Genomic DNA, 17,368 nt, shown 5'->3' with positions numbered 1-17,368 from the left:
AAAAAAAGTGGGGGAACACTTATTCCTTCAGCAAAAGTCTCCATTATGTCTCTATAATGTCTGCTTTTCTAAAAGATCAACCTGCAGGCTTGTTCCATCTGTCTGCCCTTAAATGTGTGTTGAAGATAAGTCCTGGACCTTCTCAGGATCTTCCTTTGTTTCTTCATCATTCCTGTTGCACTTCTGGTATATATTCATGAGGGACTTGTAAGAACTTGCCTAGCTGCAGAGCTCCTGGGGAAGGAAATGGAATATGCTTGCCTTTAAGTCAGCTTTTTCCATGGCAAGCAGGCTGTTTGGGGGAGGGAGAGAAGTGCTGGGAAAAAAAGGGGGGGAAGCCCCCAGACCTGTGCTTGCCTCACTTGTCTGCAAGTTTCTCAGGAAAGCAAGTGTGAGAGTTGACCGTGCTGATCATCACTTTATAGACTTGGTTGCAAGAAATAGTGGTGATGAGTTATTCCAGAAGTTACAAAAATTAGACTACTAATAAGAATAGTGATATGCTGCTATTTGACCTGTTTTTACGACGAAATGTTCAAATACAAACATTGCCTGTCCTTGACTGAAGTTTGAACGGAAATGGTACTGACTGGTGACGAGACTCTGCATTTACTGTGGGGGTAAACTGAAACAGGAAGATAATGTGGGCTCTGGACTTGTTTAGGAGCCATGCTTTTTCTACTTCATAGCTGATTCCTGATTTCTTCTAAGGTACTTCCCTGTAGAAACTCCAGTCCTTTTTATTCCAATGAAATGGATAATTCTTTGTCTGTTAGAATAAAAGTACCTTAATATGCAATAGCTTGTTGTTTTTGACGCAGAAAATGTCAAGTATTGATTTCAGTTCAACCTTAATTTTTTTAATTTTTCAGTCTTTGAGTTAGAGAATATAAGTTCTATACCTGACTGAAAGTGCTGTCAGCAGATTGATCGTGTTTCTTGGGATGAAAAGGCTGACATGTCTGGTTTGCCAAAAATTTAAAAAACCCTTCTTTTGAATGTTGATTTGCAAGTATCAAGGTAATAGTAATAGTTAATGAAAATACAATGCCAAACCAATATTACAGGACTTGTTTCCCCCCCTCCCCCTTAGAAAGGAGGTCGCTGGGATAGTATGGGGAGTGTTTTATTTAGTGTAAACAGTGGAATAATGCTTTGAAGTTGCTTTTGTCAACACCAGTCCTGAGAAAAACACAACTGAACCAGCATCACCAGGATAAACAGGCTTAATTTGTATCTTTCCAAACTGCTTGGCACATCTATTAACTCCTACAAAATTGTTCTTTTATAAAGCCGTGCTCTTCTGCAGAAGTGTGCTGATGCTCTTCTTCTGACTCCTAGCCCTTAACATCATCTGCTTTTTAATTTGAGCACAAATGCTGTCTTGTGTTTTAATTCTTTCTGGAAGATAAACCTAGACACCAGAGTCAGTATTTTCAGTGCTGTCTGTTCACCCCCATCCCTCCCTCTCCAATATGTGCCATGGTCACTTTTAAAATATTTTCTAAATTTTTTGCTAGTACTAGTTGAAATTAACAACAGATACTACTCACAAATCTTCACTTATATGTAAGAGCAGACTGGAATGTGCATGTCCTGGTGTTGAGGTGCTAGTTCTATCAGTCTACAGCTAAAGTTCTGAGCAGGTTAGAAAAAAAGCGGGTGTGGTGGTGTGTGTTTATTATGCATAAAAGACTCACAAATTTAGGGTATTCTTAGGATATGTGCTAGAAAGCTGTAGAGTTTTCTGTTAAATTTATGAAGGAAGTTGAACACACGTATCTGTACCAATAGCCTCTGTGGAGAACTTCTTACTTTAAATAGCTTTTAAGCTAGCCTGTTCTATTAGTGGTACATCAGAGAGCCAATGCACTGCTGGATGTTGTGAGGGGTTTAAAAATTCGCGGTATGGGTAGACCTTAGATTCTGGACAAGACCTAAATTAATGCAAGTTCTATAATTGTTTTCTGGAAGCCCAATTTAAGAAAGACCTTGTCTGCTATAAGTATCTGTGCTACAAAGGAGTTAACTTGAAGCTGGTGCTAAGTGAAGATGTTCTGGGTAGTCTATGTTAGACTTCTAGTCAAAGAATGTAGGTGTGCCTAATGCAAGGCCATGGTACAGCTTTTATCAAATGGGTATATCCATTATGTAAGCTGCAAGTATTCTTCAGAACTTACACCCATTGGTGTTATTCAGCCTGTAGTTCTTACGCTGGTTATCAGGCAGGGTTATAGTATGTATGAGTATATGGATATTAAAATTGACACTAATAAATGTTTTTGATGGTCAAGCAGATATTTCCAGAAAGCTCTCAGTGCGGCATACCATGAGCATATTCAGTAACATGGATACTTCTTTGTGAGTTTTCAACTGTTGTTTTAAAGTGAAGTGCAAAATTCAAAAGAATGTAAGCAGATCTAGTGCAAGACTTGATACTCTGGCTGGGGGAGGGGGCAGGGGGAGGAAGAGAGGTTTTTTTTAAACCAGTACATTAAGGATCCATTTCCTGTTTTGAGGTGTAGTAACTGTAACATGATGATCCATCCTGCTACTGTGGAAAGGAGTTCCTCCTTACAATTATTGACTAGCTGGAGGTGAGAGAGAGATGAAAAGTTGGGTTGGTAACCTTAACTGTCTTCTCTAGAGGTGAAATGGCCACAAAAATCAGTTTCTCTTCTGGTTACATTCTTACTCTGCCTGTTGGGGGTTTTTGAAGGATGAAAATTGTCAATAGAAAGCAGGAAGTTACACAACTGAACTGTCTCAACTGAAACTGATTTTCCAGTAAATGTGCATTTGTCTATCAATACCATTTACTGCCATTTGAATAACATATCTAATCTCCTATGAGTGTGACTACAAGCCTTCCTAAAATGTTACACTCCATATGGTTGCTCACCTGTAAATAGCCTAGTGCTTGCCTGTTAGTCCAGAAGTAGACATGGGGAAACTGAGGCTATGGGATGCCAGTAAGTAAAAGGATTTAGTAGTGTGCGTATTGTCTTTGTGTACGTTCTTTAAGCTTTTTAGAGATGTGTTTATGGTTCTTGATGGTCACCAGTGGGAAGAGGGCGAAAGCAAATGCTTGAGACCCATCCTGTGCAAGCGGGGGCTTGCAGAGCCACATCCTTGCCTTGCCTGCCACCAGGAGGCAGCATGAGCTGGGCGGGCTGCAGAGGTCAGGTGTTTGGCCAGAAATTCAGTTGTTCCACATCTTGGAAGAAGAGCTGTGTGTCAGAGTCACAGTTGCTTGTAATGCACTATTAAGTTTCTATAAGGTAGTAAAGGACTACTTTCAATGTCAGAGTCTATGCCAAGCTTAGATGGTCAGATTTGCCACCAGAGCTATGGGACTCCTTACTTTAAGTATCTTAAAATTAGCAGAATAGCTCTTTATCCACATTCACACCTTCTAGCATGTGTGTGCTGGAACAGTGCGTTGTGTGGAGCTGTCTTTACCCACAAAAATTTCCTAGCATCCTAGGCAAAGATACAAATCTGCTTTCAAGTGGAATGATGGGAAGGTATAGTTGAACAATCTGTTTCCTAAAACAGCAAGTCCAGCTTAATTTCTTTTTTTTTTCCTGCCTTAGCTTATGTGGACAGTCAGATGCAACAGCCAAGTTGCAGTAGGAAAGACCAATACTTACATAAGTGGACATCTGGAAGCACTTGAGCGCTCTTTTGTACTTCTAATACAAATCAATGGAATGCAGGAAAATTGAGGGGTATGTTAGAAGATCAGTTGTTAAAAGCAGGAGAGTTGGATAACAGAGCTTTGGATCGTGCACTCATTTGTGTAATTCTGCCTAGGTTAACACTTGCAAAATAAGGATACTTGTGGTGACCAGAAGATAACATTGGGGCAGTACTGTATAGTACTTATTTTTCTGATACTATTCACTTTACATTTATTTATTCAGGTATCAGTTTAGGAGAGGGGTGGCAGGTAGTGGTTTTGGAATACAGTAGGATCCTATCCTGCTTCCCTAAATGCTGAGATTAGGGAGCAGGGGAAAGCAGGCAGTTGGAGGGTGAGGCTACTGAAATGCTCCACTAACATTTGTTTTCAAAAAAATGTCTGCAGTTGAGTTGTGCTATGTTTTCATATCTCAGAGGTAGAGGCCTTTAATTTCTCAGCTCATCTCCATCAATTGTTTTTGTCCAAAGACAGTTCAAGCTCAAGTATGCCTCAGTCCAGCTTCCTTTTTCCCCTCCTTCCTTAAGTGTCATCTATTTACCACTAAACCTTTATCTCTTTTGATGATAGACACATACTGGGGAAGATGATTTTCTGAAGCTGAAAGTACAGAAGAAAGATATTTTTCAAAGACATAGTTTGTGGTTGATATTCTAATGTAACTAAGCAATAAAGTGCAGTTAAGTGCATTTCTGAATAGACTGGTCCCTTGCTGTAGTCATGAAGGATCTCAGACAAAGAGCCCTTCTGCTTAGGGTGCTGCACTGATCTTTCTTCTTGTTGTTGTAAAGTAGGAAGATTTCAGTGTTATGATCAACCCTCCTTGGTGTGGAGGCAAGGGGTGTACAAAGCACTTAGGAGCTATCTCAAAGTAAAAATGTACATCTCTTGATGCAACAGTAAAATAGTCCTGAGCACCCTATGAAAAGATGCTTACCTGATCCTCCTCCTAGGATGGTACTCTTAATTTCTTGTCTGAAGGTCCCCAGGTCAATGTGAATTCATAGATTGTTAGCCTGTGAATTCTGAGCGCGTTAAGACTTGACTCTGCTGTGTTTAACGAGCTTCAGTTTTTGGTGTGGCTTGCCTCTAAGCATGAAGTTGTATACATGAGAGTTTTAGGATAGTGATGCAATAACTCTTTCTGTTCTTGGAAGTTTTTTCCTTGGTTTTAAATGTATGTGAGAATGTCGGTTAACTTGGAGAAGCTGTAAACAAGAGTAACCCTTCAGCTTTGGTAGTTAAACAGGTAAACATGTATGCATAAGGTAACTTTTTCCTAAATAAGTTTAGTATTTGACTATCGACATCTATCCTACATATTCAGTCATAAAACCAAGAAAAAATGCCTGAAGCCTTGCTTTAGTGAAGGAAAGCCTTCATGTTCTTTCCAAATAACTTTAAAACTTTCTTTAAATCATTCCTCTTCTTTCCTCAGGGGAAAGTATCCTACCAACTGTGCTTCCTTTAATGATTATGTTTCTGCCGTGTCTTTTGTAGGTCAATTTTTTCATACTTCCCCTTTCATGAGAAAGAAGTCAGCATTTATCAGGAATTTAGAGTGGATTTTTTGTGTGTTTCTTTAGATAACGTTTTTCTATAAAACAGCAAACAGATCTGTTACGTAAACTGATCTTTCATGTGGTTCCTAAAGGATGGCTCTGGTTTTATTCCTTGTTTTTTGGTCTTCAGTTGCTTAAGTCTTAAATATCCTACCTGTTTCCCAGCGTTCAGAACCCCTCACTTTATTAATGCCTTTTTGGGCTACTTCTGAAAGGGATTTCTGTGGCTAAGCAAAGCTGAGAATTAAATGCAGTGGGAGAAGAATAATTCAGTCCTTGGTGGGTGGGTGTGTGTGGGGACGTTTGTTTTGCTGTTGGCATGCTTTGCCCTATAATGTTTAATGTTGTTACATTTCATGCTTTTGAGAAGATGCCTTCAAGGGCTTTCACATGACAGCAGAGAAGTGAAATTTTTAGCTTCTTTAGTGGCTTTCTTGTAGCAGCAATATCTTCTTATTCCAAATCACTGTGCTTGGTTTACAAGAGTTGTTTTTTATTACTAACTGGTGTCTTGTTTCTTTTCAGAGATCATTCACATTAATAATAGAAGCATGGGATTGGGATAATGATACTAAAGCTGGTGAGTATTTATGTAAAATTTAGTTTGCACTTACTCTGTGTTGTATGTACATAGATTAGGGAGGGGGGAAATGGTGTGCTGCTGCAATTAGCCCTCCCTCCAAATCAGTCTGAAGGCAAGCCTACTTTGTAAGTTAAGGGCAGGTACAAATCCAAGCAGAGAATATACAGTTAGGAACTGTGAAAAATTCTTACCGATAGGAAGAATGGACAATAGTAAGTGAAGGTTATAATACGTTACTTGTAATAATTAGCTTAACTATTTAAAAATAATGGTTGGCCCTTTATTTTTTTAAAGGAAAATTGTTCTGTAGAATTGCACTTCAGATTCTCCTCAGTTTACCCATAACCATGTTGTGCAATACTTTTAATGAACAGGTAAACAAATAAGTGTTCTTGTTCCCCATAAAGAAACTGTGCTCAATGTTTATGATGAAAGTGTTCTAAATCGTGGTATGATTCCTTCTCTGTTTGTTTGTCCTCAAGTACTGAAAGTTACCTTGCATTTCTGGTCTGTAAATGCTCAGTATCAGAGCAGGGCTATTATGATCTGAAGTCATATGAAGGTGCTGGTTGCCGTACTGTTGCTAAAGTAGGATTCTAGTTTGAACCTGCTCTTTAGTAATGGTTTACAAACCTGTCTTAAAATAATCAATGCTTCTGGCTGCAAGTGTTAAGTGAACTTCAGACTTCATTGTGGTTAATGATGGACGGTTAATGTTGGCTGGGATCAATATAGAGGAAGATAAATGTTTGAACACTGGAATAGCAAAGGTTTATGTCTCAAATCATCATCAGTTTCTAATTATAGGCTCCATTCTCTGCTGGTTCAGTAGCCATCCTTATCGAGATGCATCAAGCATACAAAAATCAGCAAAGTTCAATTGATGCTAAGGCTATGTTAGAATTTTAAGGTCCTTGTCCTTGACATTTGGGATCAGTCCCACTTGCATTTTACTGACCCATCTTCCTCACTTAGAGATTTTTTTCTAACATACTCTATATCCAATGATAGACACAGTAATGTTGAGTCTGTAGTTTGTTCCTGAGCCCTCCCTCTGTTAAAATTAAGCTTCTTTTGTCTTGTTGTTTAACAGTGCCTTCAACTTCTTCTAATAGGTATGTTTTCTTTAGATCTCTGGTAATTCATGTTGCTGCAACCCTTCAGTTGGTCCACAGCCTTCCTGAATGGCAGTTCCCAAAGCTGGACCTGGTATTCAAAATGAGATCTTGTGTGCTGAGCAGAGTAAGCCTGAATCTTGAATAAGTTTAGATATCCTACATGGCAACAGATTGGAAGCGTGCTCTTGAATGCTTTGTTCAAAGAGCACTTAACTACATGAAGTTAATTCTTTTAAATAGCTTCTAGTTTGGGACTAATTTACCTGGGGCCAGATAGTACAGCGACTATTGGAATATTCATGCCCTAGTTCTAGATGGCAGATCAACTCATGGGATGGTATAGAAGGGGGTGAACATGAAGAGCCTACTCTGCAAAACAGATCTGTATGCATTTAAGTACTTTATTTTAAAAGAAGCTGCTTAATAGATAGTGCTCTTCTAACTTCCTATGTTTGTCTTAGAATATGCAGAATCCACTTGCAAATCTGTAGCTTTAAAACACATGTTTCTTTTTAAAAACACTTGATAAGGGGACAATCACTTTAGACTTGTGGTAAAGTCTCTTATGCTTTTCAGTTTTTTTCAACATGCTCTAACAAATCTGTTTATTTGCATTGATGTCACTTTTTTTCTGAACTTCAGGACAACAGGATATATAGTCTTCTGGAGACCCTGTGGGCAGTCTCCTTAATTTAACAGTTTCTGTGAACTACAGGAGGCTAAGTGTTAGATTACAGTTTAGAATTTAGGAAGGCTTTCTTGGCCTGTACTTTGGGAGAAGATGGGCTAAATGCTTGTCTTGTTTAAATGTTTCTGTGGTATGTTTACTGATTCCATGACAGAGACCTGTTACTTTGCCATGCTACAATTTAGACTTGTATATTGGGTTTCTAGGAAGAATTCTTTAATGTGGAAGATTTTCTTATTTATTTATTTATTTTTGAGTTATCCTGGCAGGGTGTCCTCCAGTAGGTTTTGCCTTGTGAATCTGTCAAAATGTGAAGCCATTTGCCTTGTATTTCTGCGAGGGCTGCTGAACTGCCAAACGGGGACAGATCAATAAATGATCACAAGTAGAGAACTGGAAAGGGAAAATGGCAAATCCTCCAGAGAAAAGACAAACAATATCTGCATCCTGGAGGGGTGAAGAGAATTATCTGTGGAAAGTTGAGCTCCCTGTCATATCCTGAACACTGAGCTGATCTCTGGATCAGGTTACATGTGTCTTCTGTTGCTACTGTAAGAAAGATTAATCAACGTAATTGCCACAGTCTGATTATAAGCTGATTAATTAGCTCCAAAGTCAGGTTTTGCTTTCCTTTAGCAGGGATGAGAAAGGCTGAAAGTTAAATGTGTTCCCCACTTAGACTTTCAAGGGGGTATTTAAAAGGGAAAAAAATAATGCCAAGCAAAAAACAAAAAACCTGGAAAGAGGGGTTTCCAGTGAACAACTTGAAGGTTTTAGAGCCGTTGTCATTCTTCACTCATAGCATCCTGTATTCTTCTTTGCGCCCATTGAAAGCAAGGCAAGGGTGCTTAGAGCAGATCTGTGAAGCACCATCTCAAGAACACATCTGTTAGACTACTGTTTCCCCAGTAGTTACCTCAAGCTATGAACTCTGAAGAGTGGCTTTCAGACCCTGATTCCTGAACTACTCCTGTGCTTTCTTCCTCCTTGGTGCAGCAGGATTGGCTCTGAGGGAAGCTTGTGGCAGTATAGCATTACCGCTTGTTTGCTTTGGGAGGGTGGAGGAGGGAGAGAGGAAACTGCCTTAGATACAAAGTCACTGCAAAGGGCCTGTTCTCTGTCATCTGTCACAGCAGTTTGTGCTGCTTCCCAGGTAAGTGATTTGACTTGGCAAACTTCTAGTTGCATAGCAGAGGTCTTGGCAATGCCTAATGCAACACTGCCATTATGAAACAAGCTGACATCTTTATGTGTGAAGTAGCTTTGCATTTGACTACATGTCTGGTGTGGGGATGCAGTGGTTGCCTTCCTCTTCCATGTTAGTCTGTAGGAGAATAATCTCTCCTTATGGCTTTTTGAAAGGGTTGCTTGAAAAAGCCTGAAGACAATGTACTTCCTGAGAAGGTCACCTCTTCCTCCTTTGGGCATGATGTTCACATGCTACTGTGTGTTTCCTTGCAAACAGCTACCAGCATCATCTTTTGTATTGCCCTGTGAGTGGCTTGTTGGGATTATCTGACCTCTGCTAAAAGTGAGTGTGTTGATGAGCAGGGTTCTCATGTAGGTGCAGTCATGGCTTCTGATTGCACAGTTACAGTTAAATACTCCTTCAGATAAAGACTCTTCTTCCAAAAATCTGATGCTTAATTAAAGAACCACCTTTTAGCCACCATCTCCTTTTATGCAAACATCTGTGCCACTATCTGCTTTTCTAGAGAGACTTGTAGAAAACTTAGTAATCAAGAAGCCCTATTGCTCCTGAGGTGCATGTGGGGGGAGGCTAGAGTAAACTGCTTTTTTGTCCAATAACCAGAGAAATTCAATTATGTAGCTCATTGCCTTTACTGAGAGCTAAGAGTAAAGTGTGTGTATTCCTAACGTGAATTTTAATAGTAAACCAGATGCAGGGAGCAAATGTCTCGCCAAAACGGTTGAATATGAAAGACTGAATATCTTCAGAAACACTTTGGCATTGTGGGAGAGGAAGAAAGAACTTTGGCAAATGTGTTCCTCCCTGCAATTACAGATATCTTTGGAAGATGCACCTTCTATTTGGGATCAGTTTTGAATTCCAAGTAAAGCAGAATTCTCATACTTTGGTACTTAATAATTTAGTATTAGAAACTAAATGACTTGGAGCTGATTTCCTGATGCCTTTTGCGGTTCAGGGTAAATTATTTGGCTTGCTTATTTAGGCTGCTAAGCCCTACTTTTACTGATACAAGGCAGAGGACGAGCTCTTAAGACTCGGAATACATTCTTTTTCAGAGGAGTTTGTGAAGATAAAGTTTGAGTGTTCAAAAAAACAAACAAACACTGTTGGGTTATTCTCCCTGTTCTTGACCTCGGGTATAAAGAGAACTCTTCTGCATGGGTATATTTGCAATAGCTGTAACACTTGTTCCAGTGTTTTAACTGTGTCTAATTAATCTGCATTAGCCTTGAAGATGCTTGATAAGATTATTATATAAGCCACTCCTTTAATCTCAGGACCTGCTCTTCAGTCCAGCTGATGTACTTTTATAGGGTGGCTGTTGCAGCTGTTTTTAGTGAGCCAGTGTTGCTTATACATGGAAAATAGCTCTGTAATGCATGCTTGCTATTTGTTCAAATTCTTTGACCGTCCAATGATTCAGCATTTTTCCTTTATAATTTTTCATCAAGGTTTTCAGATCAATAGTCATTAAAGACAAATAAGATTATGAAAGGATGTTGAATCTAATCATGAAGCTTTTAGTGGTGTCTAGCTGTATGATAGGTATGCTGTTCAAGCAAAACTAAAATGCAGGTAGAATTTTCTAGCTTACAGGTTTCTTGTCCACTCTGCTACTGACCATGTGCTGCTGCATGACAGAGTTCATGTATGGGAATTTCAGTGTGTCTTTGCTAGCCATAAAATATTTTATGTAGACTGGTCTAGGTAAGCATGAATTGTAGCCTATACATGGTAATAGCACTTGTAATATTAAAGCAGAGAGATACTTTGAGTTCTTAACAATTGGAGAACCTTTCAATGCTTAATTAAAATAGCTTTTTAAAAAGTTCAATATTCCTTGATTTAATAAGAAAGGTTTTTATGGTAGAAGCAAGCTTGAAAAAAAGAAGATAAAATGCATTGCAGAGCCCTCTGCTTCTGTAGTTTTCCTTTTTCTTTAATGTTGGAGTGAATGAAAATTGTTGCTTCAGCCCTTTTACGTGCTGAGGGGGAAGTGCAGCTTTGGTAACAGATGCACAGGGTACCTCTGCTGTCAATAACTTCCTAGATGAGAAATGGTCACTCCTTTGGTTTTATAATCTAAACTGATTAGGTTATTGAGTCCTACAAAGTAAGTAGGTGAAAAGCATTTGCCAAAATTGGTAGTTGAGTATTGAATGCTACCAGCTTGGCATGCTTTATATTATTAATAATAATCTGAAGTTTAGATTTTATCTCACTACCATTACAGCCTCTGGCTATGTGCAAGTTTCTGGTTCTTCATTTCTTTTTACATGCATTTTAAAGAATTTATTTAAAGAAAGTGGACACCAAAGTGGATGGCAATATTATAGCTATTTCATAAATGGGTATGAAATTCATGTATACAAGTGGAGTTTCCGTACCTTGTCCTTAAATAGTGCTTGGAGTTCCAGCTGCAACTCATAGAGTCACCTGGAAAAACTCTTGCAGTAGGGTGTTACCAGACTTGAATAGTGAAAACATTTGAAAACTCTTATCACTGGGCTTACTTACTGTCTGCCCTTACTCTTATTGTGCTTTGCTTATTCTTAACATTTACTGAAGCAATTGTGTAATTTCATTGTACTGGCTCCAATTGTGTCTTCTCTCCTAGTACTGAAGCTTCTGTACCAAGAGTTAAAATGGATTAAAACACTAAATGGATATTCATAAAAATGAAAATGCTGTGTGTTGGCAGTTCCATAATCTTACATCCTGGAATCCTCTTGTCCCATGTGATAGCTCATGCTTTGTGCACATTTGGTCTCGGTTAATGGAGCCTGGCAGTAGCAGCGCTGATGCTTTCTGTGAGGGCAAGGCAGGATGCTTATAGAGTGTATTGCAACAGTGATCATAATTATCAGGAGTTTCACTGGGGATAACAATAAGCAGGACAGAGAGTTGAGAATGGCCCCTTAATAATTCTGGGTTCACTTGTATGTTTTTTTGTCTCAAAATGTCAAATACTAGCTGCATGAAGTATTCTATGAAGTGCTTGTTAAAGATGTTTTGCCTTTACTGTGTAGAGAGGATGGTAATATGGAAACAAGCTAGTTTATGTACATAATGCAAGCCTACCAGAGCATTTACTATTGCTTAGTAATTTTGCAGCAGATGGAGTATATGATGTGTTTTGCTTTATTTTTAAAATTAAACTTGCACCAGAGAACTTTAATATCTCAGGTACTGGGTTATGCAGATTATGCAATTTTATAAGAACAAAAAGGAGACAGAGCCTCAGATCAAGATAAAGCTGCTGGTTGTCAGCGTGTGGGTGTGGTGTGTTTGGCTGCCTTGAAAAATAAGCTATTTCCTATGGATTATGTTCCAGAGTTTTTTAATATTTCCTTTGGGACGCTTTTTTAAATTGGCCTTCCTGTAATGAACTTTGCAAGGCAAAGGAAAATTCAGTTAGACAGTAGATCTTTATCATCTTAATGTTTTCTTTACTTAGGTTTTCTCTTAACCAGTTGAATACTTTTGATTTGAATTTGTGTTCTTGTGTGCTATCGAACTTAGCACTTGTTGAATTTGCCTTTTTTTTAAAAAGGTGAGGACTTGTTAATAGAACGAGTGGCACATGCTGGCATGATCAACCCAGAAGATCGATGGAAGACACTACAATTTAATGGTCCTGTTGCACATTTTGAAGTACAAATAAGAGTGAAGTGTGATGAAAATTACTACAGTTCTCTGTGCAATAAATTTTGTGGCCCTCGAGATGACTTTGTTGGTCACTACACATGTGATCAAAACGGAAACAAAGCCTGCATGGAAGGTTGGATGGGAGAAGAATGTAAACAAGGTAATATTGTTTGCTTCATTTTAGATTAGCCCTAATGTGTATATATAATAGGTATAAAGTGCAGTAGACATTTCTGTAGTGTCAGTGCTGTAGCATATTAATTTCAACACATACAGACTTTACCCTTTGAATACAAATCTTTGCAAAAAAACATCCTCTGTGGAGAGTGGAGCCCAGGGGAGGGTACAGTGTTGCTTATAGTATGTGCTATGGAGGCTGTGTAACAAATTTAGGAATCGAAATAGTGAAATGTCTTTTTACTAATTGACTTTATTCAGTGGTGGTGTTACTTCAAAGCAAAATGATGTATTATGTCTGTTAAGGTAAGATTTTATTGAAAACTGATATCAGTAATACTGTAGACTTTAATCTGGTAAAAATGCACTTGTAATACTATTTTTGCAAGTGAAAGAGTTTTAAGTGTAATGTATGCAAAGCTGAAAGCTTTTTGATAGCTCTTAATGTGAACAGAAATGCAAGTGTAGTCATCTTTTTTAATGTACCACTCAATCAAATCTCTTTGCGTTTTGCCTTCAGTCTCAGTGAGTAATTAGTGCTAAAATTACTTGACATACTCTTCTTTTGAGGACTTCTTGTTTTTGTTTTCTGTTCCTTTTCAGTACAAGGCCTCTTAATGACAGGGTAGACCATTTTAAGGGCTTACTCAAGGTCATGTATCTTTTGAAGCTTGGGATTTCCAGCATAATACTAGTCTAATACCAGGTTTAAAAATTAACTGTATTTGATAAATGTTTCAGTACTGACACTCTTGCTGCAAACCTGTTTGGTAGCAACTTTTTCAATGAGTTATCTTAAGTTATTCTTTTCATAAACAGTTGTAATGGGCTTGTGTTTTGTGAAATAGCTAGCTGGAAGCAACAACTGTTGGAACATTACAAAAGACAGTCTACTTTGCAGAAGCAACAAATAGGCTAAATGACAGGAGCCCTAGCTGAATGGTTTTTTTTGCTGTACTAATGGATACCTAGCTGCCCAGAGTTGATGCCTAAATCTTTTTCTCTTTACAGCTGTATGTAAACAAGGATGTAATTTGCTCCATGGGGGTTGCAGTACACCTGGGGAATGCAAGTAAGTCTGCATGCTTGAGTATCTTTTTTTATGTGAGTATTGATCTTCCTAGTATTTTCCATGTATGTTGCTACTTTTTTAAAAGCCTATTTTAAAATGGAAAACAAAATAGAAAAAACATGGATGGAAATGGATCTGAAGGAGGTTTCATATGTGTAAGAACTGCCTGTACTTAATACTGTTTCGCAATCTTATTCTGTTTTTTGCACATATAGGACTGAGCAGATTTGCTTCATGTGATCCAAAACTATGCCTTTATCAAATGAGGATAGGGTTTTTTTTTCCTTTTCGAAATCCTTAGGAGCTTTGATCTCTGTGTACAATTTGTTCCCCTGAAATACAAAGGGGGACTTGCTCTTTGGACTGTTCCGACTAGGAAATGCTCACAGTCCTAGAATACTCAATAGATGTCTTTGATCACCAAAATGTAGTAAACCTAGCTTTTCCAAGAAAAAAAAAAAGGGGGGGGGGTGTTTTGGTCATAATGGAGGTACAGTAGCAACCCCAACCTAAACTTTCTATCCCAGGTGAATGTTTTCTGTTCCCTAAATATGAGAGAACAGAGTCTGAAATGTTCCCTTAACTTTGTGTTGAAGCCTGAATGGCCTCTGTGATAGCAAGAGGAGTTGATCATTTCCTTGGAAAGGTTCAGGCGTCCAGCGCAGTAGGTCAAGGGGAAATGGGTGTTATTTTTACACTGGCTGTTGAAGAGATGGGTCTACTTGTACGTTTGGGACCCTATGTAAGTTTTTGAGTTTATTTGTGGTCAGAGTTGTATGCATCAATGTAAGAGTGGATTTGTGCAGTCATTCCTTTGTAAGCGGTGTGGAATCTGCTTGCTTGGAATGATGTGAAACTGAACTGGCTGCCAGAACCCTTGAGAGCTGACAAATACCGTTTGTGGCAAGCTGTGATAGTTTAAGTAAATTCTGCTTCATCCTCCTGCTGTAGTTACTACTACAACCATCACAGAAGTGGCAGAAATAGGATGTGGGCCGCTTAGCTTTGCTGGGCTTGGAGCTGAGTTGGGGTTGAAGTACCGGTTTGTGAGCTGTGGCAGCTGACATGCAGACAAGTCCTATCCTGCTGGAGAGCCTGAAGTTTCTGACAGTGAGGTATGGCAGATACAAAATAAGCCTTAAATCACTACATCATGGAGTGGTTTCTCACTGCCCTGAGACTTCCGTTAGATGCTGCTGACTTGCAGAAGACTTGCTATGTTGTAGTGGTAAATTCCAGTATATGAAGTGCGGTGCTTCAGTGCATGTGCAGTTACGGTTCTGAAGAGCTATGAAGACTCCCTTAGATTTTTTTTTTTTTTCCAAGGCAGATGTTTAAACCATGGCTCTCTTTTTCTAAGAAAGGATACAATGTTATTTGGGATCTCTTAATATCGTTAAATATTTTGCTTGTGACTTTCAAGATTTGTGTGCCCCTACTGCTGTTGATAAATTTTTTAGGTTGCAAGTAGAGATTGTGGTTGAGAGCTGGGCCGGTATAATTTCTGCCTGAGTAAGAAGTACTCCTTCCCTTGAGCATTCCAAGAACACATTTTTCCCCATGAGAACCATGAATTTTGGTTCATGAAAGGATTTCTGGAGTCCTCTGGTTATCAGAGTGTCCTAGGAGCTTGTGAATGTTTTTCAAATGCAAGGAGCCACTGAATAAAGGTGAAAAAGCAACAGCCTTAAGCAAATGCAGAACAGTACCCTTTGGGGGGAGTGGGGTGCAGTTTTGTGAAGTCTTTCCTTACAGCATGTCACTGACATGAAGAAGTATCTAGTGTTGTAAGTCTAGCTGCCCCTTCTAACCTGCCCAGCTAAACAAAGCTCACAGAAATAACATTGGGTCTATTGAAGGACTCAGGCCAGAAATCTCACTGTTTTATTGGGTGGATTCTCTTATCTGAAAGACAGTATTGGGGGAAGGAATAAGGGACTTAATATTTCAGATGGATTGTATACCATCTGCCTTGTTTCTTAATGACTGTCTGTTGAAGTGCTAGATCTGTGATCAGCAGGTCGAAGAAAAACAATGGCCTTTCTGTGTATGGCCACTCTGTTTCTAGTATTTCAGAATGTTCTTGGCTACTTCTTTAAATGTGATTTGGTAGCTTGAGCTTGTTCACTCGGGTATCTTTAGCTTGTATTCTGTAGTAGGTGTTAAGCTGTATGAGAAATGTTGCTTTTAACCCAAATGGATAATACTTACTGTAGAAAACTGATGCTGAACTAAAAATAAGCAAGCCTTACAGGCATGACCTTTATCTTCAGCAGTACAAAGGAAGCTGTTATTTAAAAGAAATTGCTATGTTTGGTGCTATTGAATTATAATCTGGATTCCTTCATCCTGGTTTTTGGACAGTTGCCACTGTCATTTAACAGGTGAAAACAATGTCCTTTTTTTAATTCAGAAAGAAAATGAAAATGTGAGAAAAACATGGGTGTGAGATGTGTGGAAATCTACTGGTGCCAATAGCTAATTGGTTGCCAAAATCTGCAGTGGCATTTATAAATAGAAAAGTTGGAAAACGATTTCCATCTTCAACTTGATTGAACATGCAGGTAACTTAAGCAACGGCTCTGAGGCTTCAGCCTAACTCTCGTAGCAGGGATCTACCCTCCATGCTTTGATGTTCCACTGTAATTTAGAGCTGTTCTTAGATTAAATGTTATACCAAAAATAGATCTTAAAAGTAGCTAAATGACTGCAGACTGTTAATGAAGGATATGCCATTAGCTGTAACTGTACATCATCTGTTGGGCAAGTTCATCTACCCTTTGTTTTGAGGAAATTACGATGTTGTGAAGTTTGCCATTTATTTTGGTGAGTTTTTATCAAAGAAAGGGAAAGTAAGTAGGGGATGACCTGACGTCTCAATGACCCGATGTAGGAAATGATTTTGTGGTATGTCATGTCTGGGTCTAGGTGAAAGGTTTTTGTCATTGTGGAGGCAGTTCAACAAAAGTAAAAATTTACTGAATAATGAGCAAGTTTATATCCTTGTGGAAAGCAAAAGCAGCTTAGCTCAATCTTGCAAAGATGGGAAATTGGAATCTTCTTAAAAAAAAAACAACAAAACAAAAAAAACCCCAAAGACTTTTATCCATATCTAGGCTCAAAGTGTTTGGCTAATGTAATCTTGGTTTTTTCATCCTGCAGTGTCAGACCAAATGGTCTTGATTACTGAATTCACCAGCCCAAAGAAGTAGGAAGAATTGTCAAAGAAGCAACACTACCAAGCTGTGATGATTGTTGCTTTTTTGGATGGTTTTGTACCATTTGAAGTACTTTGTTAAATTCCATTAAACTGTCCAGAGAAGAATGAAGTTTGATCTAATGGCTTATAACTGGCTTAGGCTCAATCACCTTATGAAATTATGGAAGTTGAATATAGAGAAAGCACAAGTGACAGTCTCTTTCCTTGATTAAAACTGCTGATTTGAATATGTTTGGTACCGTTTATAAACTGTCCATAGGCTTAATGGCTTAATCTTTCACTTCCTTGTGATCCAGAGTGGTATAGGTTTGGCAGAAGCCCAGATATGCCTTGTATCTGGCCTACATTGTCATGTTCCTGCCAGGATTATGGTATTTACAGAAG

The 17,368-nt window shown here is 38.6% G+C and overlaps 1 protein-coding gene across 1 annotated transcript in view; it reads left to right on the top strand.

Annotated features, from left to right (window-relative positions):
- Positions 1–5,793: 5,793 nt before the first annotated feature.
- Positions 5,794–17,368, top strand: part of JAG2 (jagged 2) — a 42,018-nt gene continuing 30,443 nt past the window's right edge. The window contains exons 1-3 of the mRNA XM_010087374.1: positions 5,794–5,845; positions 12,421–12,675; positions 13,704–13,764. Coding sequence (XP_010085676.1) covers positions 12,459–12,675; positions 13,704–13,764 — 278 coding nt within the window. The 5' untranslated portion in view covers positions 5,794–5,845; positions 12,421–12,458. The remainder of the gene's footprint in view (positions 5,846–12,420; positions 12,676–13,703; positions 13,765–17,368) is intronic.

The sequence above is a fragment of the Pterocles gutturalis genome, unplaced genomic scaffold, assembly GCF_000699245.1.
Source record: "Pterocles gutturalis isolate BGI_N339 unplaced genomic scaffold, ASM69924v1 scaffold4611, whole genome shotgun sequence".
Taxonomy (NCBI): domain Eukaryota; kingdom Metazoa; phylum Chordata; class Aves; order Pterocliformes; family Pteroclidae; genus Pterocles; species Pterocles gutturalis.
The sequence above is the reverse complement of the archived record's forward strand: the minus strand, read 5'-3'. Positions and strand labels throughout refer to the sequence as shown.